This window comes from Ursus maritimus (assembly GCF_017311325.1).
Source record: "Ursus maritimus isolate PB19 chromosome X unlocalized genomic scaffold, ASM1731132v1 scaffold_X1, whole genome shotgun sequence".
NCBI lineage: Eukaryota > Metazoa > Chordata > Mammalia > Carnivora > Ursidae > Ursus > Ursus maritimus.
The window spans coordinates 124,342,903-124,369,363 of NW_024423319.1; the positions used below are offsets into that span (position 1 = coordinate 124,342,903).

The following is a 26,461-nucleotide window of genomic DNA, read 5'->3' on the forward strand; positions in this document are numbered from 1 at the left end:
TAAAATACGGATCCTGACATTGGCCTCTTAGTTCCATTTCCTGGACCGGACGTTGGAGAAGAGGGTCCTACAAGGGGTCCGGGGACCACTTGTCCTGGTCAGAGTGTAAGCTGTAGACGGGACCCCGAGAAGTCGGGCTGGTCCTCTAACTCAGCAACACCTTCCCGCTGGAACGCTGAGACCCACTGCAAAGCCCCCTGCAAAACCCCACAACCTCGCCCCAGTTTTACCCATGAACCTTAAACCCCGCTGGGAAGGCAGCCAGGCCTCGTGGAAGCCCCAGGGGGAGTCGGAGGAGGTGGGCTTCCCAAGGAAACAGCCTCAAGCCCAGAACCAGAGCCCCCGTGTTGGGGGCGTCCCTCTGCTCATCACCAGGCAGCACGCGGGGCTGAGGCACAAGGAAGGTCAGATGGGGCAGGGGCGCCACCCCGGGGAGGGTCCCTCACCCGAGAAACAGCCAGCGGCTGGGGCCAGGGGCTGTTTCTATCCTAAGCCCCATATTGTGGCTTTTGTGGTGAGTCCCCCCTCCCCAAGGAGTTTTGTGCTGAAAGCGGCTGGACCCCCGTGGCCCCTCCACTTCCTTGTGCCCCCCCCCCCCAGCCCTCCCCGGGGAACTGCACACCCGTGTTGGGTAGCACAGGAGACCGCTGCCCAACCACACTGCGCCCCCGGGGCAGCCCCCACCTCCCAAGACTCAGAACCGGAGCGGCTGCCCCCACCTCGGGGGAGATAGGGTCCCAGGCACTGACCTCCAGGGGCGGCGTAAAGGTCCCGGTGATTTCCTTCTTCACCTTGGGGATGCGGGGTAACAGCTTGTGCCTGACCGAGAGCCTGCGAGGACAGGGACACGGTGAAGGGCCAGCGAGTGGGGCCGCACACCCCGGTGCCGCGGGCCCCCTTCTCTTCCTGCACCAACACAGCGCGCACGTTCCGCGGCCAGGCGGGGTCCGCACCGGCCAGACGGACCGCGCCACTGTGGCTCTGTGGCCCTGGACGCCGTGGCTCGCGCAGCAGGAGACCCCCCACCCCATGGGCAGTGACTCCCCGTTCCTCCCCAGCCCTCAGCAACCTGGAATCCATGCCCCATTCTGGATTCGCCCTCCCCGGCCATGAGGCAGGCACCCATGGGCTCCTACGCTGCGAGGCCTCGTGCGCCGGGGTTGGGGGGTGGGTCCTGGCGCCGGTGTTGGGGGCTCACCGTTTGCAGAGGCACATGAGGACCAGCGCGGGCACAGCCGTGGCTGCCACCACCACGCCGACCAGGACGCCGCGGAAGTTCTGCTCCGGGACGCCTGGCGGGGAAGAGGGGCCGAGGGTCAGGAGCGCGCGTGCGCGGGAGCGGGTGGTCCTCACTGCGCACACCCGCGGCCTCGTACCCTGTTACCCGACTATGGGTGGGTGGGTGTGTTGGGGGAAGCAGGGCTGCAGCGCAGGAAGAGAGACCCTCCAGAGGAGGTGGGAACGCTGGCCGTGGAGTACGCACCCTCCCTCCGGTGCTGTGCCCACCCCGGCCCTCCTCTCCATCGCCGTGTCCTCCACGCCCTGCTCACGAGAGAGCGCCCACCATATACATTTGCACAAGGACGCAACTAGTACCGCGCAACGCATTCCTTCTTAATGGACGTTCACTTTCAACACGGCGCAGCGTAGCCAAAGGAATGAATGCATAACTGTGAAACTCCAGGGTGGGACAGAGTTGTGTTTTCTATTGCCCTGGAGGCTTTCCTTGGGGAACCCTGCCTTGACCTGTGTGTTCTGTGCAGCTTCTGCGAGCCATGAACTGTTCTCTGGGAAGAACGAGCCCCACATGTGCGTTCAGGCTCCTCTGGGACGGGGGTGCTGGCCTGGAGAGCTGTTAGGCATCCCGCTGGCGCATACTTCGAGCTCATGCCCTGTCGCCCACCAGAACGGATGTGTGGGATCCCTGGAGGGGCGTACCGGCGGATGCCTGCCTTGTGGGGTTTCCGATGCCCCTCCAAGCAGGTGCGCTAGAGGCCTCGTGAGGGGTCCCCAGGACCCCCGGAGCGCCGTAAAACCCTGCCTCTCTGTTCCTTGCCGCCAGTGCCGCTGCGTGATGGGAGCTGTCCCGTTGCAGACCCCTGGCTTTGAGGTACCCCTCCGTGACCCCATAAAGGAGAGAGGGTGACAGGGCACCCAAGGGTGTGGGTGGAGCACCCCTGAGCCCTGGCTGACTCCTCAGGGAGGAGGAGGACACCCCTGGGTTGGGGGGTGGCCAGCAACCAGGGCCTTCCAGACACCTGAGCAGGGCTAAGGGAAGAGTAGCCCAAGGGGCTGGTGTCCTGTGGTTCAGTCTGGGGGTGCGTCCTCCTAGGGTGACCCCAGGAACACAGGAGAGGGTGCAGGGCAGCGGGACACGCTGCCGATGGTGTTTGGGCAGGGACTGCCCCGAGCCCCTCTACTGAGAGAGGCTGCAGTGGACTCAAAGAATCCCCAAAAAGATGCACACGCCCTAACCCCGAAACCTAGGAACGGGACCTTATGGGAACAGGGTCATCACAGGGGCGATGAAGGGAAGGGTCCGAGATGAGCTCGCCTTGGATTCAATGGCAGGTGTCCTCGTAAGACCCAGAAGCGGAACCGCGCACGGGGACCCCAACGAATATCCCTCCGCGGCGCACAAGAGTGGGGCCCTCACCGAGACGCAGCGTTGGGCTCCATTCGCTCCAGAGGTCGTTATACAGGTAACGCACCCTCACCCGGATCGTGGTGTCGGGTCTGACGGCAGAACGGGGCATCACGTACACATTCGGATCTTGTCCCCTCTGGAAAACCTGGAAGAGAAGAGGGCACCGTCTGTGGCCGGCGTTGGTGAGGCGGCAGGTGGGAGGGTCCCCAGGAGTCTGAGCTCTGGGAGTCTGTGCAGGGACGACGCCAGACGCCCGGGGCCTCAGTCCATCTCTCTGGCCCCAAGCAGGGACCCTAAGGGGCTCTCCCTGGGAGGATGGACTCCAGCCTGTCACCCACGGCTCCCTGAGGTGCGCCCACCCCTCGCGCAGAGTCCCTGCGCCCTGGGAAAGTGGCTTGCGGTTATCCCAAATCTACACACTGGCAGCCAGTGGGGGAAGGCAGGAGCCCCACTTGGCCTTGCAGTTTCTGGACTCTGAATCCGACACCCCTGGCTGGGCCTTTCCCCCCCGCCGGGCCAGAACGAGGCCAGCTCTGGGACTGGCCCCATGTGTCCGTCTGGATGAGGGCCACCTCTCTGGCCACCGCACCTAGGATGTGCACCCTGGTGTCCCAGGATGTGTGAGTCTGGAGAGGCCAGCAGAGTAAGACAGACCATAAGACCAAGTGGTCGGTGAGGAAAAGGAGGCACGGCCTGCAGGGTCCCCAGGGGAAGCCATGCATTTCCTCCCCCGGCATGCCCCCGTGCAAATTCCCATCTCATCCAACCACGTCCTGGGGCGGGAGTTGAGTAGGACACAGAGTCCCTGCCTGGAGCCCTTGGTGTTTCTTTGCAGCTTAGATATGAGGATGGGCAGTGACCCAAGTTTGCACAACCCTGAAGCCCCGGGACATGTTCTCGACTGTTCCTTTCACCTCAAGGAACCAAGTTTCTTCTCACGTGTCCACGGCAGAAGTATGTGGCCTTTACCAGCTGTGCTGCTCCTTTTAGACTCCGAGGATCCCATGCTACCTGCCCCCTCAGCCACCACAGCCCTGGGGCAGGTACCGGAGGGGCCCACGTGGACCTAGGGAACTTCCAGGCCAGCCCATGCAGACGAAAGCTGAGGGCAACAGCAGGGATTCCCCCCGGTCCCCAAGGAGAGTCCCCTCGGCAGCGGGAAGCCACACGTGTTGCTTGTCCAATGTCCGTGGTGCACCAGGTCTCAGATGTCATCTGAGCCTCAGATGGGGCCCAGAGAGGACACCTGTCTCCCCAAGGCTGGCCTCTGGGGGATCTTCACACTGCACTCGACCCTCTTTGCACTTGTCCTGGCCGCTGCAAGTGTGGTCCATGGGAAGCATCCCATCAGCGCGTAACACCTGCAGGAACTCAGGTGATGGATGAGAGAGCATCTGAGAGGTGGGGGATAGCTGCTGCCCTTGAAAGGGTACAAGGTACACTCATCTCTGTGCAAGTGTCCTGGGGCCGCAGTGACCAATGACTACATACCCCACGGCTTAAAACCACAGAAACCTATTCTTCTCCAACTCTGGATACCAGAGTCTGAGATCCAGGTGGGGCAGGGCAGCTGAGATCCAGGCGGGGCAGGGCTGTTGAGATCCAGGCGGGGCAGGACCACACTCCTCCTGGAGGCTCCAGGGGAGGGTCCTTTCTGCCTCTTCCAGCTTCTGGGCTCCACGTGTCCCTGGGCTCGTGTCCACATCCCTCCCATCTCTGCCTCTGTCCTCACATGGCTTCTCCCCTGTGTCTCCTCTTCTGTCTCTTACAAGGACACCTACCACTGGATTTAGGGCCTCCCTGATCCAGGATGAGCTCATCTCAGATCCTTCCCTTATATTTACAAAGACCCTGTTTCCAAATAAGACCCCATGCTGAGCTTCTGGGCAGACATGAATTTTTGCCAGACGCTGTTCAATTCACAACGATCTTTGAACTGAAAAGGTCCAAGGAGGTGAGTCTGGAGGAAGGACGTTGCTCTGTCCATGGAGTGGACAATGACCAGCGGCTTGAGCTGAGTCAGAGGCTTTCAAGAAAACACAGCTTCTGAATCCGAGACTAAGAGCCCGACGGCCACGAAGGGGCTCATTGGGACCCCATAGCCAAGGTGATCAGTGGACACTGATGTTTGATGGGCCTTTGGGCCCACACAGAGGACTCACAGAGAAAGGAAGGGATACTTACGGGCTTTGTCTTGGAGGAGCTGCCCTGTAAAGAAGGAAAGATTGTTAGTATCTCTGTTTTCAGCCCTATTATGCAAATGTGGGAACCCACCTGAAACCCCAGAACTATATGAAGAAACCTTATCAGAGCTTCCCTTATCTGCCCAATCCCCTATTTCCTCTTCTTCTAGAAGCTTTTTCTTTCCCTTTCCTGTCCTGCTTGTTAGGTAGGTAAACCCCTGACTTGAGCTCTTCAAGAGTCACTTCTTCTGTGAGCTCTCACATGCCTATGAACACCTTTTGCCTCCTCCTGCCCCTCCCATTCATCGCCCTTTTATTTAATTTGCAGCCCCCAGGTGCGGGACCTAAGAGGGTAGACGGACAGTTGTTTCTCCTGAACACAAAGTTTCCTTCTTGTGAATGTATCTCTGGCTGGTGAGTTTGCTCGCGGGATATTCACAAGGGGTGAGAAGGCCCCTACAGTAGCGTTTTGTGCTGCATCCGTGAACATTGCAATGTCTAGCAAGGACTGAGCATCTCAAGGACCCTCCTCTTCCTCCAACATTTAGCGAGTGCACCCACGAGGCTCTGCGGAGAAAGCCAGAGGGGAGCTCGCTACCAAAGGGTGGCTGCTCCTGGTGGTCCCGGCGCCTGGGGCTGGACATGCGTGGGACGCTCAGGGCTGCACTGTGTGAGGTCACCTGTGTTACCTGCCTGAGGTCACCTGTGTGGAACCAGTGTGAGGTCACCTGTGCATTGTTCCCTGTGCAGGGTCATCTGTGTGAGGTCACTCATGTGAGCTCACGTGCATGCAGTTACCTGTGAGGTCACCTGTGTGATGTCACTCACAGGAGCTCAGGGAAGGAGGATGCCGGCGGGCAGGACCAGCCGCAGCATCCGGGGCCCTGACTCTAACCCAAGACCCACACCCAGCCTCGCAGGGGTTTTCAGGGCAGAAGGGACATGACCTAGTTTCCGTTTTGAACGATGCCCACGGCTGAGCTGTTTGCATCTGGGCCGGGTAGGGAAGGTGGTATTTTGGCTACAGAACGGGCGTGCCTATGGAGGAGGACCCAGCCCTTGGGGATGGAGGGAGAGCCTGCCGGCAGACAAAGCAGTATGTGCAAAGGCCCTGCAGTCTGGGGTGCTCGGGACCGAATCCCCACAGCTGGGGCCCCGGAGCAGCCCTCCCCGCCTGGCTCTGGGCTTGGGGTGCAGGTGGAGGCCCCAGGCCATGGGGAAACGGAGCTGCCGAGTGTCTGGTGGAAAGTCCCCGACTTCCAGGAGGCAGGGATGCGTCCAGATCTCAGGTTCCAAGCTCTGTCAGCACAAGTGGGTTGAAGGGACGGGGAACAGGTGGGCGAGCTGAAGATTCGGGGAAGCACCCAGTGCACCTGCCGTGAGCCAGCTGTTCCCAGCCCATTTTCACATTTAGTTTCAAAAAAGGTCACAGAAGGGGCTGCGTCCTGTAGGGTCGCAACTCTGCTATTCTGAAAAAAGCAGCTCATGGGAACGGTAAAGACGTCACAAGTCTTGAGGGGCTGGGGGCAAGGCAACGAGCAGGTGGAGCACAGGGGATTTTTAGGGCCGCAGGACTACCCTGTACGGCCCTATAACAATGCATCTGTGCTGCTGTGCTTTTGTCCGAACCCACAGAACAAGCACCACCAGGAGTGAATCCTACTGCACACAACAGAGTGAGTGACGCACGGGGGCCAACGCACGTTCACAGATTCCGACAAATGCACCGTCTGGTGAGGACGCCGATAATGGGGTGGACCATGCATGTGTGCACGCAAGGGGGCGTGGGGGACACCCCTTTACCTTCCCCTCAGTTGTGCCACGAACCTAAAACAATTCTAAAAAACAGACACTATTTCGGGGCTCCCTGGCTGGCTCAGTCCGAGGAGCGTGCGGCTCACGATCTCGGGGTCCCGCGTTCGAGTCCCACGTTATGCATAGAGATTATTTTAAAAAATAAAAATAAAGAAGTGGATTTCCTGGGGGAGAAAAAAAGGAACGAACGAACTGCCCACTGAGGGCAAAGACAGGGCACAGGGACTCGCAGAGAACAACTTTCAGGAGCAGGGGTGAACGCCCGTGAGCCGGGATTGAGCTCTGCACGAGAAAACGGGACGGAACACGGTTTGGAGGTCGCTCACCGGGGTCGGGGGTTCTTACCGCTGTTTGGATGTCCAGCTCATAATACAAGACGTGACTCGAAAGGTCGTATCTGATCGCGGGGTTCTCCCACCGGATAATGCGATGCGATCCGTTGTAGGACATCGTGACGTTTGCTGGAGGGTCATACTTTTCTACGGAAAACAAAACAGTAACGACAAGAAAAAATCCTCGCCCACAGCCCGGCAGGTTTTAAATCTGCAATGCAGAGGGGCCAACTGGGGGGGTCCTGGTGGGATGCGCCTGGGTAGGAACGTGTCCCGTGATTCTTTTTCTGCAGGATTAAAGAGAATGCACACTGGGCTTGGAAAGGAAAAGCTCCAGCCAGCGAAGTCTGCACGCGGGGGGCTGTCCCCTCCGTGGTGCACGCCACCCCTCCTGGCCGCGTACCCGCCCTCCGCGTCCACGCTGCAAATTGCCGGGACCCCACGCAGAGAAGCCAGAAGACGAGCACGTCCTCCTTCTTCGTGCCTCATCTCCGGGATGCCCTACTACCCCGGGGACCTAAGGCACCCGGGGTCTGCATGCACCCTACAAAACCAGTTGAGTGTTGGTCTTCCCAAAAGCATCCGAACACTCGGCTGAGTCAAACTCGCCAACCGGTCCCCCAGATGCTTTCTCTGCAACCGGACGCCGTGAGGACACGGCTTGAGGACCCCTTCATTCGATGCAGGATGCAAACCATGCTCCAGGTTATTTGCAGACGTGCAGAGTAGCCAAAAAAAAAGGGGGGGGGATTCACCCACTTTACGCCAAACACGGCAATGCTCTCTGTGTTCCAGTTTCTGCTCTCAGATCGCAAACCAGCGCCCTTCCCGTGGCCTGTCGAGTGTGGTGTTGTTCCCACTTTTGTGCTTTGGGTTGGTGATTTCACCGTTTAAAACTGCCCCCAAGCATACAGTTAGAATGCTCTCTGATGAGCACGAAGGGGACAGGAATGTCACCTCCAATACAGGACACTTTGGCACATGGGTTATTTGCAACTGAAGGCAATTGAGAATGATGGATGCAAAAAGAAGACTTCTTGGAGCCTCCCTTATTTGACTAAAACCAGAAATTTCTGAGAAATTAGGATTGCCGTGGATCCCGTCTCTGGGGACGTTTTCTGTCCATGAAAGTCGGCACCAGGATGAATCTGGAAGGACAAACCTTACTAAGATAACCCTCTGTCCCATTACTTACTTTCCCTATATATTTACCACCTCTAAAAGCACAAGTCCGTTTTTCTTTAACTCCACAATTAATTGCTTTTTAATTTAAATGGCATATAAGTAAAAAAATACAAATAAGTTGATTTAATTTTAATTTATTTAACTTTAATTTTAAAAATAAAAAAAATTAAAAAATAAATGGGATATAAGTTCCTGAGTCTAACCACTTCTTTGGGTTTTTAATTTCTTTTCTATGAAGCCCTCCCTCCATGCATATCAAACTTAAAAATTAAAATTACGTTTGTATGCTTTTTTCCTACTGCTATAGAGTTTCTCAGTTTAATTTGCAAACCCCGCTCACCGAACCTAAGAGGCTAGAGGAAAATTTTTTCTTCTTTTGCATTCCTACACACAAGAAGGCCATGATGTGCCTCTTGGAGAAAATGCACACATTAGATAAGCATACTTCAGGCTCCAGGTATAGGGCCGTGGGCCTTCCATTCACTGTTAATTCATTAGCAATGTGCGTTACGTAAGATGTCTTGAAACAGAAACACACATAAAACATGACGAACCCTGTAATTCCACCCCTGCAGCCATGATGAATCAGCATTTGCAAATTCAAGATTTGCAGGCAATTGACAAAAATCAGCAAAAATGGGTACACAACGTGAACACATGCCTCTCCTGCATCCCACCCCAAGGGGACAGTCAGGACTGTCCGTGCCCGTCTCTGTCTCTGTTTCCGAGACCCCGAGCACAGATCCTGGACCTCGCTCAGGCTGGTGCAGAGCCCAGCGCCGTGTCCCGCACGGCAGGTGCAAGCTCAGTTGAGTGAAGCCAGCTCTCCTGGGTGGGGGTGGGGTGGGTGGGGGGAGAACACACGTCGAGGGAGCCTCTTACCGATTTTATAGGCTTCAAATGGAACAAAGTCCAAAAATGGGATTGCTGTCTCACTGCTGGTCCCGTTCACCAGGAAGAAGTAATTGTCCGTACGCTGGGGTTCACCGAGTTCATCGAAATGGCAGCCCACACGTATCCCCGTGGGGTCCACGACGTAGTGGGCGCACTCCGCCTCGTCCTCGTGCCTGTCGTGTGCAAAAGGGACTTGGGAACACCCTGATATGGGCGACGATATCAACATGGAAATCTCCTCCCCAACCCAGAAAACCCTCTAAAAAAACAAGACAAATCCGTCCCGGAATAAGCACAAAACCAGAGCGGGATATGCATCCCAGAAACATGGTATCGACGGGGAAGGATCCCGCCTTTTACAGGACGAAGCCGTTACCACCCGTTCCGTGTACGACAAAATTGCAAAACTGTGGATTTCCTCCTCTCTTTAGGACGGGCAAACCCTTCTTTCTTCCCGGGGTTCTGTGATTTTGTGACATTTCAGGGAGGCGTCCCCGGGGGCCCCACGGCTCGCTTGGCATTTCCCGTGACAGTCCCCGCAGAGATCCCAGGTAGTGGAAAGAAGGCGCCCGGCTTACAAGGAGGCCCACCAGAAAAGCTGATAGCGGACGTCAGCGGGGGCGCGGGGGCCAGGCGCCCAGCTGCAATTCATGAAGCGGACGTTGTAAATGACACAGGAGAAGTTCACGGCGCCGGAACCTTCCCTGCCTGGGAAGAAAGACATGAGCCGACAGCCTCGGGCGCTGCACGGTCACCCACCGCCCCTGAGGGGTGACGAGGGTGCCCGTCCGGCGTGGCGGGACCCGGGAGCTCACCAGCGCAGGGGACCTCACCTGGGTTCGCAAAAGGCAGGACTTTCTGGGACACGACCCCGTCACAGGTGACCTTCACGGTCAGGTTGGCCCCCCGATGAAGCACGCGGTTACGGAAGATGCAGAAGGATGTGTTGTCCTCTCTGACCTGGAAAAGGCACCGTCAAGACCCTATCATCACCCACGCTTCGGGCTCCCCTGGACTGGACTCCATCCCGGGAGAGTTCCACAGTGGCGGGGTGTCCCCGAAAAGGACCTCCCAGTCCGGGATCGAATATCACCCAGACCCCTTCCGAGTCCCGTTGCACACGAGGTCTCGTGCCTGGCCTGCAGAGCCCAGCTTTTGCAAAGAATCCAGCTCAATCAGTTATCGGGAATCCCCCCACCCCTCGTACTCTAGGGGGTTCGGAACACGTCACCCCAAAGAGGCCACTTGGGCACAAAGGTTGTTTGGAGCTGAAGGCAAGCAAGAAACAGCAGGTGCACACACACACGAAAGCTCTCTGCCCTCCTGTCTGCCTAAAACCGGGGCATACATTCCCTTTTCGGAAGCTGCCGCCCACCCCATCTGCCCGTCTGTCTGACCGGGAAGGGCAGAGTGGATCTCACCAGGGGAGACAATTCTAGACACCCGCCAGCTCAGAGATGGACCGCAATCTGAAAGACAAACTTCGCTGAAACCTCCCATTTGTTCCCCAAACGATCACCTTCCTCGGCTATGCTCAGAACTCAGGCCCACGACCTATGGGAAACGTACCCGTTGCCCGTAATAACCAGCCTGCACATCCCGCTACGTGAGACAGGCGGGACACCGCTATCCCTGCAGTAATGCAAGGAGCTCCTCATCGGCAGCAATGGCCAGTAACACCAACGGTGTCCCGAATTCTGTCCCGGATTCCAATATGGTGTAAGGATTATTCTGAGCTGAAAACAACTGAGAACCAACAGATGCAGAAGGAAACCTTCCTGGAGCTTCTCTTATCGGAGGAACAGCAGAAACTTCTAGAAACATACATGACACGATTCCCTCTCTCTGGGGGAAGTTTTAGGACGTTAAAGAAGACAGAAATTTGGCACCAAGACGGACCTGTACAAACAAACCTACTACGACAAACATTGTCTTCCAATAGTGTCCCTCAAACATCTATCTTCCCTAAATTTGGTGACCCTGGCAGCCTCAAATTCTTTTCCTGCCGCTTGTCACATGTGAACAATGTATGTGCTCTTTGTGAAAAATGGCATACAAACGCTCAGGTCTAACCTTGGGGACATTTTCGTCTGTTAATCAAGACACCCGCCTCCTGCCACCTAAAATTTTTAACAGCATCTAGAACGTGCATGCCTTTGCTCAGTTAATCTGTCTTCTGTCAGTCTAATTTGCAGAGCCCCGTCACTGAACTTAAGAGTATAGACAAAGTGCAATTGCTTGTCTGCACCACGATAATGCTTTCCCACTTCTCTTTGTGGCTCTGAGGTTCTACCAAAGGTAAGAGCTGGTGGCCGACACCCTGGCTGGGGCCTCATTTGTCCTCCTTTGGGTGGTGTCAGTTTATGTGATTAATTGCGAATGCATTTTATTAACGCTTATGAGGTAATGGAGCTGTTTCGTCTTTGTGGGGAGGCTCTCGGGGTTGGGGGGATGGATTTTGTGTTTAATTACGTTTCCCCAACAAGTGTCACCAGGGATAGAAGAGGGTGAGCGGCCACAGCGTCCTGTGGGAGGGGGCGGGACAGTGAGGGAGACCAGATGCTTGAGAATTCCTGAGAACCCAGCCAGGCCTGCACTCAGGAGTATGTCCTCCGGCATGCCTTCTGGAAGGAGATTCTGGAAGCATCCGGAGACAATGGGGGAGGGGATTCTGGAAGCACCCAGGTGACCTGGCCCTTACCAGACCCCGGGTTGCTGCCCTCATTTAAAGAAAAGCAATGCGCCCCCAAATCGGGAAATGATTCTGCCTTAGGAAATAACAGGGGATTTTTTTTCCCCTAGACATGGAAGTAGGACACATTCCATTTCTGAGTCTGTAGAAACCCTTTCTTGTGGAAAGGTTTTGCTCCAGAAAACAAAACAAACAAAAACCCCCCAAAACAAGAACAAAAAAACAGTTGCTTGGGAATCCTAAAACAAAAGGAAACACGTATTTTGAGACCTAGAGGGAGCAGGGGCAGCCCCAAAGCCCGTTGTTAGAGGAACAGCATAGAATTACACGGACGCCAGAGAGCCCCTGAAAACCAGGCAGGAAAATCTGGGATTTACATAAAAATCGGGAGATTGACAGCCTTAAAACACCGACCAGGGGGCCGCCAGCGGGCAACTCATTCAGAGGCTTTGGGGGGGAAATGTTGGAAAAGAAGTTTCAGTACTGCCGAGCCTGTTTGTGACCAAGACGAGGAGAAAAGCACCTTCTTAGATAATCAGGGGTTCACAAAAATGTCCCACTCGTGCATTATGACCGTGAATACAAATCTAAAAAAAAAAATTTAAAAAAACCATATATGTGCATATGACATGTTCTCTCCTTCTAGAAAGGACGCAAAACGCCTCCCACTTCTTGCTCATTTGCATTCCCTTTAGAAAAACGGGCAACTGTACCAGGTCTCCCCGGAGACGTGTGCAAATCTCTTTAAAAGCCAAAGGAGCTGGGGCCGGTTCTGGGTCCCAGACGTGTCTGTCCTGGGGCCTGGGAGCCTCTGTACCTGGAGTGTCCATAAGGGGGTCCTGCCACCTGTCTCTGTGGGAACTTTGCTGCAACAGACAATGTCCCACTAGTCTAAAAGATGGGACTTTTTATATAATAATAATAATAATAATAATAGTAAAATTTAAAAAAATAAAAAATGGGACTTTGATGTTTCCCTTGGATCGGGACTGAGAACGGGTATAACACGGGTTGTGTCTGGCAGAATAGGCAAGGTCCCTCCCATCTCTGCCACGTCTGAGCGCACTGCCTGCGAGCGCCTGTCCCGGTTTCCTGCTGATTTCAGTGATAGACCCTGTTCTTGCTCCCGAACCCGTGTGGGCCTTCTGGGCGGGCTGGGGATTTTGCTTGACTCATTGACATATTCCTACATCTATTTCTGTATTGCTCTGTCTTTAAGTTTTTGCAAATTTGCTTTTAACTTTTCTTTTGTCTTGTGGTCAAGTAGGCGTAACCACGAAACGGACCATGTCGGTCCCTTCTAGGCATGCACATCAGGGGCATCGGACGCCTTTGCTATGTTGTGCAAACACTACGTCTAGTTCCAGAACATTCTCATCCCCCCCTCCAAGTAGACCTCACCCGTTTTCCCCAGCCCCTGGCAAACACTACCTGACCTTCTTGTAACAGGATTTGTTTATCCCTGAGGCTTCATATAAGTGCGCCTTTCGCGGCTGCTTTCTCAGACACAGTTGCAAAGTTCATACACATTGTAGCAAGTGTCCGACCTGGGTTCCTTTCATTGCATGACTGCCTGGGACTATTTATTTTTGATCCTTTTTCCCCTACCGGGGCATTTTCCCTGAGCGCGCCGACATGGGGGGGGGGGGCGGGGAATGAGGAACTGGAAAAAAAACGGGCAAGGCGACCACGTGGAGGGAAAAAAAAAAAGTCAGCAGACCAGCATCCTGTTTGTGAAATCCCAGATTCCACGGGCGCAGGGCGGCCGGGCGGGCAGACGTGTGGGCTCACTGCCCGTGTGGCTGGTCAGGTGGAGTCAGACCAGGAGGGTCATTATATACACTCATATTTCCTCAAGTTAAAAACATAGGAAAATTAAATCAGAGCATCACGGATTTCTGCTGTGTCAGTGCCAAATCTCGTGCTGAAAGCCAGAGGCAGCCTCCTGGGCTCCTGGGAGGTCCTCAGGCTGCAAACAGCCTCCTCTATTCTGCCCCCCAGCCGGCTGTTTCTGGGGTGGGGGCCGCTAAGGAAGGAATAAAGCACAGAGCTTCTAGGGATGCCTTCAAGGGTGGAAGCAACCCACGCCTATCCCCGTCTCCCCTGCAAGCGAGCATCTTTGTGCAGACTCAACGGAAAACCCGAAATCCCAGGGAGAAAGTCTGCAGCCACGTTTTCTGAGTCTGCAAAAAGAAAACACCCCAGTCAACTGCCAACTTCAAACAGAGAAACAAAAAACTCAAAGTCAGGCTATTTAAAAAACAGAATGATGTTTTCCCAAAAGAAGTCTTGGGACAGGAGGAAATTAAACCACTATGTGCAGGCCGTGCTTTAAGATAAAAGTGGCCTCAGGGGGCAGCCCGGCGAGGGCCCCATTCCAGCTCCTTCACTTTCCAACCAGCAGGAAGGAGCTCGCCCTCCACTCCTCCACTCAGTTAATTTAAAACACTAGTACCTCTCTCTGCAAAAGAGCTAGCTCCCCCCCCCATCTTTTTCCTGCAGGAGAAAACTCTCAAAACAAGTCTGCTCAGAGCCCATGGAAGGAAATGAACCAGAGATCAGTAACACAGAAAACACCCATAGGCAAAAACGGACGGCCTTTAAGAACAAATAGAAACACTCAATTTCATGTCATTGGCAGAGCTCGGACCCAAGACCATTAGGAGGATATTTTATTTTATTTTATTAAAAGATCTTATTTATTTATTTGAGAGAGAGAGAGAGCACGAGCAGGGGGAGAGAGAAGCAGGCCATCCACGGAGCAGGGATCCCGACACGGGACTCGATCCCAGGACCCTGAGATCACGACCTGAGCCGAAGGCAGACTCTTCACTACTGAGTCACCCAGGTGCCCCTCAGAGGGTATTTTTAAAAAAGAACCAGTTTCATTTTAAAAGAGAGAGAGAAAAAAAAAGTGAGGCACCTGGGTAGCCCAGTCTCTGGACCGTGAGGCTTTGATTGAGTGGTGGTGAGTTCGAGCCCCACCTTGGGGGTAGACATTTACTTAAACACAAAAATCTTTAAAAAAAAAATAAAGCTATAAAAAAATGTAAATCCCAAATGTCATGCTCCTGCACTGAATTCAACACTATTATTATTTTTTACATTCTATCAGGACTGTGCACGGTCTGTTTTCATAAGATCAGTGCAGGGGGGAAAACAAAGTGATAATCTCAGCAGAGGTCCAAACACAAATTTTCAAGAATATACAAAATCTGTTCTGGAGGGAAAAAAAAACCAACATGCAGAACAGCAGGGACTTAAATGAATCCCTTGGACAGGATAAAGAAGGTTTTTGCTCTTGGGTTTTTGTGTTGCTTTTGCTTTTGTTTTAGACCAACAGGCAGTCTCCTAATTCATACGGAAACACTAAATGTACGTTTTCTTGAATGCAGAACAAAAAACGCAGCAAAACAGAAAGCGGAGACCATTACGGAGGGGACAGGCCCGTTAGCATTGTTTCTAAATTACAGGACAACATGAGGAAAGCCAGATGCTTCCCCCAAACACATTGAATTTATTGAAAAAAGCCCTGGACAGGAAGGCCATTAAATCAATGCCTTCCGTGAACAACAGCCAACACTTTAAACAAAAAAAAAAAAAAAAAAAAATCAAGCAAGCCACAGAAAGCTATCAAATGCATAGAAATGACCCACTTGTAAAGGAAGGTAAGGGACCCATTTCTATCTGTGTCATTAGGTTAAAATTTAATTTCATTACTTTTTAAAAGCACAGTCTCCATCTCTAGAGACAACGCAAGACCCTCGTCAGCCTGCAGGTGGCGCCAGAGGAAGCCACAAAAAATCCCGCAAAAGGGTCTGGTTGAGCCTCTGACTCTTGGTTTCAGCTCAGGGTCCTGAATACAGCTCCGCGCGCTCAGCACAGAATCTGCTTGGAATGCTCTCCCTCTCTCTCTGCCTCTCCCCGCCCCCAAAATAAATAAATACATCCGTTTAAAAAAAATTCCTGCTAAAACAAGCCGTAAATATAACAGGAGTCCTCCTCCCCACAGTTTGCCTTGGCAGGGGTACAGGTATGGTTGTCCCATGGACAGAGGAAGTCTCAGGGGCTGAAAGTGCCCCAGGGGCAGGATTTGGGGCAGAGGAAATGGATTCCTCGCAGCCTGCTGTCCAGAGCACACCCCCACCTGCTTTGGGACCCCCCCCCCCCGCCAGGAATCCCAGAATTGTATGAAGGATGATTTTAAACTGAAGACGTTTGGATTCAAGACATGCAGAAATAAACAGTTTGGGAGGAGTTTCTCTTATGTGATTAAAAGCAGAACGTTCTGGAAAATGCAGCTGCCATAAATTCCCTCTTTTGGGTGCTTTTAGTACCAGGAAGGAGACAGAGGGTAAACCTACCATAAATGCCCTCTCAGGGCAAAGTTTTATGGCCACGAAGAAGACTGAAAGACCTCTTCCACTTGCATGAACGAGCATTATTACAAACTTTGTTATCTCCCATTTTTTTCTGGAAAACTCCTTGCTCTAACCAGAGAGCTTTACTTTCTCTTCCCTTCTTCCTACTGGTTAGATACATAAGTCCTTAACGTTAGGCATTTATCGAGCTCCTTTTTTTATAAGCTCCATATGCATGGGAATTCATTTTCTCACTCCTGTTCATCTATCTTTCATCCCATTAATTCGCAGGCCTCCGGAGACAGAACCTAAGAGGGTAGATGACAAAGTTTTTCCTCCCTGACATCCTTAGAATGAAACTAAGGGAGTATGTGAACTGGGTGATGAGTGAATGAACATAACCCAAAGACACGGACTGAATCCAGGGTGGGCTATTTTAACGTAAAGGGGGTAGAGTCCATTAAATGGGCAAATCCACATCTTTCCCCCTCCTCCCTCGTGGAAGGGGAGAAATCAAAATGAAGGCAGGTGCAGAAAAGCCAGCTATTATATTCTACCTCATCTGTGAGATTTAGTGTGTAAGTTTTACTCCCGCCATATAGAAGCTGAGTGAAGGAGGCCATCCTATATATGGGATTTGCCCCAATCCCAAATACACCACTTTGGCATAAGGATCATTTTGAGCTAGTGGCACCTGAGAATGGACAGACAAAGGAGGAGCTCTCTGCCTTCTTATCTACATAAAAGCAGGGCACAGAACCCTTTGTGAAGAGTTCCCCCACCCTGTCCTGTGCCAAGATGAGTACAGTGACTCTTATCACTGGAGAGGGACCACGAGCACCGAGAAGACACTGCACAGACAGACCTTATAAAATAACCCATATCGGCCATTACTTCACCCACTGATTCCAAAAATTTATTGGCCCCAAAAGCTGAAATCCCCATTCCTCTGTCATGGAATCTTCTCAATTGTTCACCCCTTTAAAAAATGGCAGGAAAGCTCCCTGGTCTGACCACTTCTTTAGGTGTTTACTTCTCTTCCGGGAATCTTCATGTATGTACAATGTTAAACTAAGAACAAGTCTATATGTCTTTTCTCCTGAAAAATTCTGGCATTTGTCACTTTAATTTGCATGTCCCTATCCCAGAATCTAAGAGGATGGAGGAAATGTTTTTTCCTCCCCGACAAGAGCAGTAGGAATTGAAATCAAAAGCAGGCAGTGGACGCAAGAGTCATTTCACAGGAAAATTCAAGATTTACAAGGAGCAAAGCCAGAAGGCATGAGCCATGAACACTCACCTCTGGGCGTTGTGTGGTGGGAAAGTTGGGCATGCTGGGAGAGCTGGGCGGGGTGTATATTATGCATTCTTGCCGACTCACATTTCTTATGTAATTCCAGGTTAACATTCTTTTCCTTGAATCTAGCTGCATGTTTATAATAGGAGATATATTCTCTTGTGCTGTAATTTAAAAAAACCCAAAACACTTAGTAGGAATTAGACCCCCCCACCCCTAGGGGACGTTATAGTTATAGATGAGGGGAGACAATCTGCAAACATCAGGCATAGATTTTTACATCTGTTTGTTTACTGAGGCCAAATTCACACACAAAATTAACCATTTCAAAGTAAATAATTCACTGACATATACAAGCCCATGAAAAGATGACCAGAACCATCATTTATCAGGGGAATGCACATCAAAACCATAATGAGGAGTCACTTCATACCCATAAACTTAGCTTTGGTAATAGTAATTTGAAAAATGCAGAAAATAATTTGAAAAGTACAAGTTAGCTATTGTAATATTTTGAAAAATAAGAAAATAATTTTAAAAATACAGAAAGGTTAAGTATAATAATAATATTTTGAAAAATACAGAAAATAATTTGAAAAATACAGACAAATTAGCAATAGCAACAATAATTTGAAAAATACAGAAAATAATTTGAAAAATACACAAAAGTTAAATATTGTAATGATTAGGAAAATACCCAAAATAATTTGAAAAGTACAAGTTAGCTATAGTAATAATGTGAAAAATAAAACAATTTGAAAAATACAGAAAAGTTAAGTATAGTAATAGTTTGAAAAATACAGAAAATAATTTGAAAATACAGAGAAGTTAAATAAGTAATATTTTGAAAAATATAGAAATCACAGAAAATAATTTGAAAAATATGGACAAGTTACCTATAGCAACAATAATTTGAAAAATACAGAAAATAATTTGAAAAATACACAAAAGTTAAATATAGTAATAAGTAGAAAAATATAGAAAATAATTTGAAAAGTATGAGTTAGTTAAGTAATAATGCAAAAAATAAAGAAAATAATTTGAAAAATACAGAAAATAATATGAAAAATACGGACAAGTTACCTATAGCAACAATAATTTGGAAAAATACAGGAACTGATTCTTAAAATACAGAGAAATAAAAATACAAAAAAATTTAAATACAGAAAAAGTGTAAATACAGGAAAAACAATATTTTAATACAGAAAAAAAGTACAGAAAAAATTTTAAATCACAGGGCAGACTGTGGAGACTTTGGGACTCTCTAAACCTTCTGGGAAGGAATGCAAAATGGGCCTTCCTGTGTCAGTCGAATTGAGAGGCTTCCATCCCAGGCCTTCGGGATGAGCTTTGTCCTTTGGGGTAGGACTGGGAGTGGGGGACCTGATGTATCACCTGGACCAGGAAGGAACCTGCCACAAGTGAGGACAAGTAGAAATTAACCATGAGGATTTTAATTTTCCCTCTTGGGGGAGAAAAAAGCAGGGAAGGACCAATTAATTTACAGTGAGGGAGCCAAGAATATAGAATGGAAGATGAATAGTCTCTCCAACTAAAAGTGCTGGGAAAAGCAGACAGCCCCTTGCAAAAGTGTGAAATCAGACCACTAACCAGATTCACAAAAAATTAACTCAAACTAAATTAAAGACTCAAAGGTATGACCTGAAACCACAAAACTCTTAGGCAAGAAAAAAAAATCAATAAAAACAAAAAGCCAGGTTGGTAACTTCCTTGATATTGGTGTCAGCAATGAGTTGTTTGTGTGTGTGTGTGTGTGTGTGTTTTGTTTTTTGTTTTGACTTGACACCAAAAGCAAAGGCAACAAAAATACAGAGAAGCACGTGGCCCTTCATGGACAGGCTATGCAAACGTCACAAGTCCAGAATGTCTGGTCCCAGATCTGGAGCATTTGTGAAATGTGATCATCAGACGAGTGAATGTCAGTCCCCAGCCTTCACAGAGAAGAGATGCCCATGTTCCCAGGGGAGATTTCTCTCCCTGTCTGTGCACCCTCTTTACTGGGTCACCTGCGGTAAGATTTCTACATTCCCTTGCACCTTTGGGGAGAGGTTTTAGAGGTTGGCAGATTTTTTGGTTTTTAAATTATATATTTTTAAATATTTTCTTTCTTTCTTTCCTTTTCTTTTTAATATTTTATTTATTTATTTGTCAGAGAGAGAGAGAGCGAGCACAAGCAGGGGGAGCAGCAGGCAGAGGGAGAAGCAGACTCCCTGCTGAGCAAGAGCCCGATGTGGGGCTCAATCCCAGGACCCTGGGATCATGACCTGAGCCAAAGGCAGACACTTCACTGACTGAGCCACCCAGGCATCCCTCTTTATTTATTTTAGAGAGAGAAAGTGGGGAGGAGCAGAGGGAGAGGGACAAAGGGACTCCCTGTTGAGCACAGAGCCCAACGCCAGGGTCTCACAACCCTGAGATCATGACCTGAGCCGAAATTAAGAGTGGGATGCTTAACTGACTGAGCCACCAGGCGTCTGAGGTTTTTTTTCTTTTCAGTAAGTTTTTTTGCAGGACAGGCAGAAGGTCTGACACCCCAGCTGGGTTTGGCATTTGGGGATACAGTCTTCACTTTTTGGTCCCTGATTCTGCCAGAGGAGAAACATCCACTTACAGTTTGATTTGCAAAAGGACTCCTTCCCCCCGACCAGGGCAGGGGGTGGGGAGGGAGATGCTTCAGGTCTGGGGGAGAGATGTTTGTCCCCTTCTAGCATTAGGGGGTGTGGCAGTCCCACCACATCCAGACCCCGGGGTTGGAGCACCTGCTTGTACGTACCCAGCTGTGCTTGTCCGCACCACGCTGAGTTCAGGAGGACCAGGAAGCTCACAAGATCCAGCACGGTCGCCATGCACCAGCCCCAAAGCTGCATCTAAACAGGAGGAGACCCCAGGTCAGAGGTCAGTTCCAAGCAGGGCAGGAACCCTCCCTTCTCAGCATCCATTTGCGTCCCCAGGGGAGTCAACAGTAATGAGCTTCTACAGAACATGCAGGAGCTCTTGGGGTGCATTCCATGGCCCTACTTTGCTGGCAGTACCCCATTGGAGCATTGTGTGGGGCCACCATCCTATTGTCACACCCCTGGTCCCCCCAAAAAATCACTGCACTTCTGTAAGTTGGCTGGAACTCCCCTGAAAGCATCAATACGTTCCACATGCATCCCTGATGACCACTTTCCGCAAGCTGGGATTGAACCAACTTTTCCCGCCAGGCATGACTTTTCCACAGCCCACTGTCACTGGCCATTACTGGCTTAGTCCACATTCCTGCTGCTTGTGTAGGGACCCATTCCAAACCCCAGAGTTGCTATTGGGATTATTTTAGGCTGCTTCTCTTGTATGGGATGGTTGAGGGGCGGGAGAGGTGAGGCCTCCAGTAAAAAGACGAAAGAATGAGTGATGAGGATATGGGTCCACAGCAGCTACTTTGGGGTATGAGGCAACTCTGTCTGGCCCTGAGCCAAGCCCCTTGGGCTACCGTTTTCCTATGTCACAAAGGTCCAGGCAGGTAAGGACACTGCTGGCATCATCCTAAGGGACCAACCACAGTTCACAGGGAGGTCACCTGCCTTGGTGTCCATATGATGAGTAGTGGCTTTAAAAGCCATCTGGAGGCGGGCAAGGAGCTGGGGAGCTGGTTGTGTCGCAGAAGCCAAAAAAAGCAATGAAAGGTTCTGGAATATTCTGACGGAACCTCTTTCTGTGTCTGGTGATTGCAGGGACAGGGTTTTGTATATTTAAGCAGATTTTTTTCTAATAGCTCTGCATCACGGCAGATCAGCAAGGGCTGGACACAAAGACAGGGGACGCCCTTGATGGCTGAATGGACGTCACCAGGAGTGCGGCCACAGGTGACCTGGCTGGGGATGGAACACCTTTATTATTATTGTTGTTGTTGTTATTTAGAGAGAGAGAGAGAGGTGGGGGAGGGGCAGAGGAATAGGGAGAATCTCAAGCAGACTCCTTGCTGAGTACGGAGCCCAATGCAGGGCTTGATCTCATGACTCTGAGATCACGACCTGAGCCGAAATCAAGACTCAGCCACTTAATCACCTGAGTCACCCAGGTACGCCAAGGATGGAACACCTTTGTAGAAAGAGCCAATATGAGCCTGGAGGCCACCAGCAACTGGGGTGCACACACACCCCTCAGGACATGACAGTGTTTCAGCCCCTCTCCAGAGACAGTTGCCAACCTCTTGGGATGAGAGACACTTATCTCCCCACCTGGGGGAAGCAGGTAAACTCCTTTCTGCTCTGTGTCTCATTAGTGAGTGAGAAGTCTTTCTGCATAGGACAGACCGAGCGAGGAGGCTGGGAAAAGGGAGAGTCAGAGAGGAGAGGTTGTAGGGGAGGAAAAAAAACTTTTCCCCTCTAACCTCTTAGATTCTGTTCCGACACCTGCAAATTAAGTGGATAAAAGACTATCAGGAAAACCAGCCTTAACTACGTGTATATGCATGGGGGTTCACAAAGAAAAATGAGGCTCAGAGAGACAGCCAGGTGATCAGGGCTTATAAGCCATCTTTGATTCGACATCAGAAAAGGGGTTTCTGGGTTCCGAAAGGGGACGGACAGTTATGGGGAAAGGGAAAGCAGGAAATGCATGGTAAATATGGGCTCTTGTTAATAAGGATCTCTCGGATGATAAGAAATCTCTGGCTGTAGTCGTCTTCCCAGTTTAGAAACATTTTTACCAATAGACACTTCATTTGCAAATGTAATTTTCCTTTATGAAGGGGAACTTGATGTCCTCTATTTTCTGGCACTTTGGGAGGCTTATAGAGCTTTTCCTGCTGTTGCTGGTTCTCCGTGGCCTGTTGCCCAAAATCATCCATGTGCCCGGGAGGTACATTGTAGGGTGACCTTGGCCCCTTGGCATGGGGTACAGGGCTCTGTAAACCAGAGCAGTGGGTGAAGGGGGTGCTCTGGCCCAGCCCAGCAGAGACCACCCCTCCTGCAAGGTGTTCTCAGCGCACCTGGCACCTGTTGCGGGTCAGGCCTGAGGCAGGGGGTGGTGTCCCTGTGCCTGATGGTGGGGGTCTCAGGCACTTCCCGGCTCACAGCTTCCCGCCTTCCCCTTCGGGGGGTGGCCCTGCCATGCCACCAATGACCCTCGGCCACTCTGGGATCATTGCTGAAACGTTCCCCCACGAGGAAGGAAGCACAGTGACGTATGTGGGCTATAAAGGGAAGTCCGAGGTCCTTTTGGAGGTGCACGTCCAGCCAATGTGGCTGGGCCAGGGGAAGTGAGCCCTCTGGAAAAGGGTCAGTGCTGGGTCGGGCTCTGTGTGAAGGCAGACCAAAGAGGGGCCCCACACAACCTCAGCGTCGCCTGCCGGAGAAACTCAGAGGGGACAAAGCCAGGCCCAGCGATAACGTTCCAAAGGGACGTTTGAAGCCCTTGGAGGAGAAGCTGCTTTGAGAGGAAAGAGTCATTTCCAGCATCAGAAGCTGTGGTTCTGGCCAAAGGGGCTTGTGAGCAGTGAGGTGGATGCCTTCCTCTCCCAAGAAAGGGGAGTCCTGGGGGCTGAGTTGTGCCCCCCTAAAATTCTCATGGAGAAACCCTCACTCCCAGGACCTCAGGATGTGGCTGTATTTGAAGGTGGGCTCTTTAAAGAGGGGATTAAGGTAAAATGAGGTCATTGGATGGACCCTGATCCCATAAGACTGGGGTCCTCATAAGAAGAGGGGATGAGAACACAGACGCACCCAGAGGGACGACCACGTGAGGACACAGGGAGGACACGGGGTCTACACAACCAAGGAGAGACGTTTCAGGAGGTACCAGCCTCGGCCCCGCCTGGATCTCCGACTCCCAGCCTCGGCCCCGCCTGGATCTCTGACTCCCAGCCTCAACCCCGCCTGGATCTCGGACTCCCAACCTCCAGGACTGTCAGAGAATAAATGTCTATTATTTAAGCCATGCCATCTGGGCTATTCGTTATGGCCGCCCGAGCCGACTCCCACAATAGTCACCAGGAAAGCAATATGCAGGGTGATGCCGTGTAAGTGTTCAAGGCTGTCCCCACCATCAGCGGTATCTGCACCATGAGTCCTAGGGCCGAAGGATAGGGGCCACTGTCTGTTGCATGCAGGGACCAGGAGTGCGGGCTCCTGTCTGGACGCTGGCACGGATTCCTGGTGCCTCCAGAGGTGGGAGCCGAGAGCAGGTGTGTGGCTCTCTGGCTACCCACCCTCGGGACAGGCCAGCCTGCGGACGGAGCCAGGGGAGGGCTGGATGCACCCCCATCACCTCAGGGCATCCAGCCGTGTGGACAGAATTAGAACTCAGGACTCCAGGCACCTCCTGGGAATTAGCCGCCCCCTCTGCAGACCCCTGATTTGTCCTGAAATTGCTGCCTTTATCCTCTTCGAGGCTCTTCTTGCAGGAGATGGAGGAACCATAACATACAGGCTGTGTCGCTGGGGCATGGAAAACAGACGTGTGTGTGTTTTGCATTTTGCACAGGGCTCCACATCCCGTGGAGGGACGTGGCGGTGTCTCGGCAGGGGGATGTGAAGAGGCCCACGCGGGAGAGATGAGTGGCCTGGAGTTCGGCATTTTCATACAGACTCCAATTGCCCTTCTTATGTCCTTGATCCAATGACATGCCCATCAACCCTCCTGGACACCCCATTTCCTCTGCACGTCTTACTAACAAACAGGATTCCTTTTTCTTTTGGTGAGCACACCCACAAGCATCCTCGATAAGAAAACTCTTCTCCCTGAACCAGGTGCAGACGGCAGGGGTTTGGAGACATGTCTGCACTGGGTTCTCCACACTTTTGTGGGATGCATGGGGAGGTGGGACCCTCTATGCTCTCTGACAATTGTCAACGTGCCCCTCTTTTGTCCCCTGAACCCCCCTGCCCGCGTTCCTCCCTCCCGTGGGATTTTCGGGGCAAATCCTTAGCTCCTATCGCAATGAAAAACATCTCGCTGTGTAGTTCCAAGCCACCAGGTGCTCTCAAAACTAACCCCGGTGTCCTTATCACACTCAAAATATGAAAACATAATTAAAAGGGGTTTGAAGTATTTAGTCCTGAATGGGGCATTGGCCTCCTTTCTTTCCCGCATTTGGTGATCAGATCTGCGGATGGCACCTGGCCCCTTCCCGGAGACGCTACAGCCCCCCCTTTGTATAAGTCTCCCCGTTGCCCTTTGGTTAGGGGTTCCATCTCCCAGGTGGAAAGATCTGAGCGGCCAACGTTTGCCACAGGGGCAATGTGAGGGCTTGCCCACCGCTGGGGGCTGCGTGTTGTGTCCCCACCTTGCTTGGGATGGAGCGAGGTGGCCTCAGGGCTGCCTCCCCAGGCCACATGCTTTCTGGGCCCTTTCACCCTCCGGGAAGCTGCAAGGGGAAGGCAGCCCAGCCACCCCGCCCCGTGCAGACCAGAGCGCGTGTCCCCACCTGGCCCACGGCTCTCAGACCCGTCGGTTTCGAAGCCCGAGCCTCGGTGCCCTTAATCCTTAAAAACTCCCCAAAGAAATAGTGTGTGATGAGCCAGGAGTGCACAGAAGGACGTCTGTGCCGTGTACGCACTGGTCAGACAGCCCGACCTTTCACGCACATGCACCTGGCCACACCGGCTGCCTGTTTCGTAAAGCAAGGCACACACCTTGGCTTCCACGAGACGCTGGTTCCCGTCTCCATGCCGGGGGGATGCTCGCCCCCACCAGCTCACGCTCCTGTCCTCCCGTGATGGTCACACTGAGCTCACATCACGGTTCCCTACCATCCCAAGCCCACCCAGCCATAGGATCGCGCCAAAGCCAGCGCCCTACAGAAGCGAGAAACATCAACTCACTGGTCAGCGAGCTCTCCGGAACGTTCTTGGACCGTTTCAGCATGTGTGGAAGGGGCTGTCTTGCCCGGTTGACAGCGCCGGAGGCCGCGGTCCCGAGGCCGGCCCTAAACCGTGGTCCCCGAGGGCACAAGCAGAAAGAGACTCCTGGGTATGGACCCCCACCCACAATTCATGCTCATGTCAACTTTTCCAGCAACGCTTTATCTGCCATCTGCTGGGTCCTTCCTCTCAGGGAGCGGCCAGGCCCGCCGTTATCTCCCCGGTGGACAGAAAGTCCCAACCCAGCCAGCCGCCTGTCTCAAGCTTGAAGCCGGCCGCTTGCTTTTATCAGCATCTTGGGGTTCCTCTTTTTTGCAGCACAAGGCCTCTGGCCACTTGCCCTCCTGTTCCCTCTGGGGTGGTCAGGGTTTCGGTGCTCTGTGTCATGTTCTGGAGACTTCCGGCCCCCATATCTGCGCCCACGTACCCTCCCCTCCATTTGCTGGAAGGCGAGCCCTTCCTACGTGCTCAGCTCTCCTAGACGATGTGTGTGATTCTGGTCCTGCTTTATGTCCCTGAGTCTCCCCCGGGCAGGGATTCAATTACGTCCATGCCTCCGAGGCGACAATGTTTCCCCTTTGACGGGAGGGCTCCTTGTCACTGTGGGAGCCTGTGTCTTCCGTCTTTGTGACCCCTGGATGGACGGATCCAGTAGGAGGAGAGCTCAGGAAGTAGTTGCGGGCTCGTACTAGGAGGGTCATGACGCCCCTAACGCTCTCCGGAATGGGGGCGACCATTCACTGGCTTCCTCCTGTCACAGAAATGGTGTCCTTTGGAGGCTTTTCTCATGGGATGTGGTCTCCCCTTGTCTGCTCTTCTCAGACCGTTTTATCCTGCGGTGTAGACAAGAGAGAGATCCCAAGTGCCACGTGAGGAGAGTACACGGCGAAAAATACAGCTCTCGGGATGCGTCTGCTCTGGAACCCCTCGCCTCTGTTGGATCTCCAAAGTCCCCAACGATGTCCTCGGGAGAGAATGGGTTACCATTGGATGGGTGACATGCTCCGCAGGCATTGTGCACTAGTTAGACTCCCACGGGGCAGCTAAGTCACTCCCAAACCCAGAAGCAAGGCGGAGGTTTCTAGAAAAGCGGGAGTGCTGGTGGGAAGGGTGTCCCTTTGCTTGACTTGGAACGAGACGCGCCATGACCGTAGATCCAATATGGCGCCCTCTCCAGCGAGATCCCTGGT

General features: G+C 52.1%; 1 protein-coding gene across 1 annotated transcript; it reads right to left on the reverse strand.

Moving 5' to 3' along the window:
* Positions 1–98: 98 nt before the first annotated feature.
* Positions 99–25,526, reverse strand: LOC103666329 (granulocyte-macrophage colony-stimulating factor receptor subunit alpha-like). The gene is made up of 12 exons (XM_040638713.1): positions 25,233–25,526; positions 20,201–20,294; positions 17,410–17,570; positions 9,890–10,016; positions 9,635–9,764; positions 9,045–9,229; positions 6,991–7,124; positions 4,832–4,855; positions 2,657–2,792; positions 1,199–1,292; positions 750–831; positions 99–197 (listed from the first exon to the last, which is right to left on the reverse strand). The coding sequence occupies exons 2-12, from the start codon at positions 20,292–20,294 to the stop codon at positions 99–101; spliced, it is 1,266 nt and encodes a 421-aa protein (XP_040494647.1). The 5' UTR covers positions 25,233–25,526.
* Between the last annotated feature and the right edge of the window lie 935 nt (positions 25,527–26,461).